Source organism: Drosophila suzukii, chromosome 3 (assembly GCF_043229965.1).
Source record: "Drosophila suzukii chromosome 3, CBGP_Dsuzu_IsoJpt1.0, whole genome shotgun sequence".
Lineage (NCBI taxonomy): Eukaryota > Metazoa > Arthropoda > Insecta > Diptera > Drosophilidae > Drosophila > Drosophila suzukii.
Genome location: NC_092082.1, coordinates 18,482,150 through 18,483,783, shown reverse-complemented (window position 1 = coordinate 18,483,783; position 1,634 = coordinate 18,482,150). Strand labels below are relative to the sequence as shown.

The following is a 1,634-nucleotide window of genomic DNA, read 5'->3' as shown; positions in this document are numbered from 1 at the left end:
ATTTGCGTGATAAGCCGGTGCAGAAAGAGAGAGCCTGGGTATAAGCCACCATCAGGCCCGGGGATCGATCGCTTCCTGGAGTGAAATATTGCCCAGATCCAACCAACCAACCTCCTGCCACAATTTTCTGGCCAAATTGGCAGTCTGGCTGCTGGTGGTACACGCAAAGGGACGAACTTTGTTTGAATTCCTTTTTCATGTGGCTACCAATTGCTGGCACTCTGCAATTGCTTTTTGGCCATTTAATGAGCCAAGAACTTGCATTCGGACAGTAGCTGAAAAATCACACAAAATTTGAGAAAATAGGTTGCTTGATATGTATTTATTTGAAATATTAAAGGTTTCACAAACAGTATTGAGCACTTATCAGTTTTTGTTATTTAATGGGAAACCAACGATGATGACGACGACGATGCTGACGACGACGATGATGACGACGACATGGTAGAACTATGACTTTGGGAGGTTTTATTGGAGAAGAAATTGGTTCCATCTATCTCGGGAATATCAGTTGTGTCAAGATCATTCGTAAGGGCTTGGGTACCCATATAAGGTTGTATTTTTATAGGGCTCATCTGTCCATTAGAAGCCGTCGATGAAGATGAATATGATGTAGATGAATTTGACGACGACCAAGATGACCCTGATTGGAAAGTGCTAAAGTGCTGATTGCTCAGGTCCTTTACTGGTTGTAAGCTTCCAAAGTTTGCGAACAATTTATTTTTCATGTCCGTAAAAGATTGAGAATCCCCCATGCTTGAATTGGAGGTCGACCATAGCAATGGCAAATTGTTGGGTTTGTCATTTTGTTCCATGCCAGATTTAAAATAGGTGTAAATGGTTCCTGTTGGCTTGTGTTGAGCTGGTGCTAAAGGGCCTATGGGGCCAGGAACACCTGGCGAGTAATAGGCAGTGTTTCCGGGCTCTCTCCTAAAGTTTTCATACCCAAGATCTCCACGTTCTCCCTTTTCGCCTTTAATGCCCACATCTCCCTTTTGTCCTACCGCCCCACGATCACCCTTCACGCCTGGAGGACCGGGAGTATTCATGTATCTCTGTATCTGCCATTCGAGGGCTTCCAGTCTTTGACTTAATGTATATATATCCGTATTCAGTTTTTCAATTATTTGATTTTTGAAATCTTCAAACTCTTGATGTTCCACCTAAGAAAGACAAGATTAGTTGATAGATGTATTACGTAATAAGAGCAGAGCTCCCAAAATCACTAATCACTTTTCTCTCATTATAATACTATTAGCACTGGATAAGAAGTTAAAATATAGGTTGTCGTGTATGATCTAACAATTAAACTTTGATTGAAAAGTACTCGGGCATTTAAACACAGAAATTTAATATCAAAATATTATTATTATATATAATATATATATTTATATGCAAAAATATGTAAGATCAAACTACGTTTAACCGTTTTCTTTTAGCTTTATTTTGACATCCAATGCTTACATACTTATATTTTATATATTTACCACATCAACACCACCACATGAGGGAACTAAAATCAGCGACACGTTGAGGAAAAAAATGATGATAATGTATTTCCTCATATTGAAAGTACTAATCAAAAGTCAAACTGTGCAGAATCTAAGACGGCGCGATACTAAACCTAATTTTTT

The 1,634-nt window shown here is 38.9% G+C and overlaps 1 protein-coding gene across 1 annotated transcript; it reads right to left on the bottom strand.

The window, feature by feature from the left end:
- Positions 1-303: 303 nt before the first annotated feature.
- LOC118877378 (serine/arginine repetitive matrix protein 2-like) lies at positions 304-1,634 on the bottom strand. Its single transcript, XM_036815932.3, has 2 exons — positions 1,488-1,634; positions 304-1,163 (listed from the first exon to the last, which is right to left on the bottom strand). Exons 1-2 carry the CDS (start codon positions 1,563-1,565, stop codon positions 381-383), a joined length of 861 nt encoding a protein of 286 aa, XP_036671827.3. The 5' UTR covers positions 1,566-1,634; the 3' UTR covers positions 304-380.

Bases quoted from the DNA above. Each gene is read 5' to 3' on its own strand.
- LOC118877378 (XM_036815932.3), bottom strand. From the start codon at position 1,565: ATGAGGAAATACATTATCATCATTTTTTTCCTCAACGTGTCGCTGATT. The intron at 1,164-1,487 runs GTAAATATATAA...TGTCTTTCTTAG, and splicing joins CATGTGGTGGTGTTGATGTG to GTGGAACATCAAGAGTTTGA.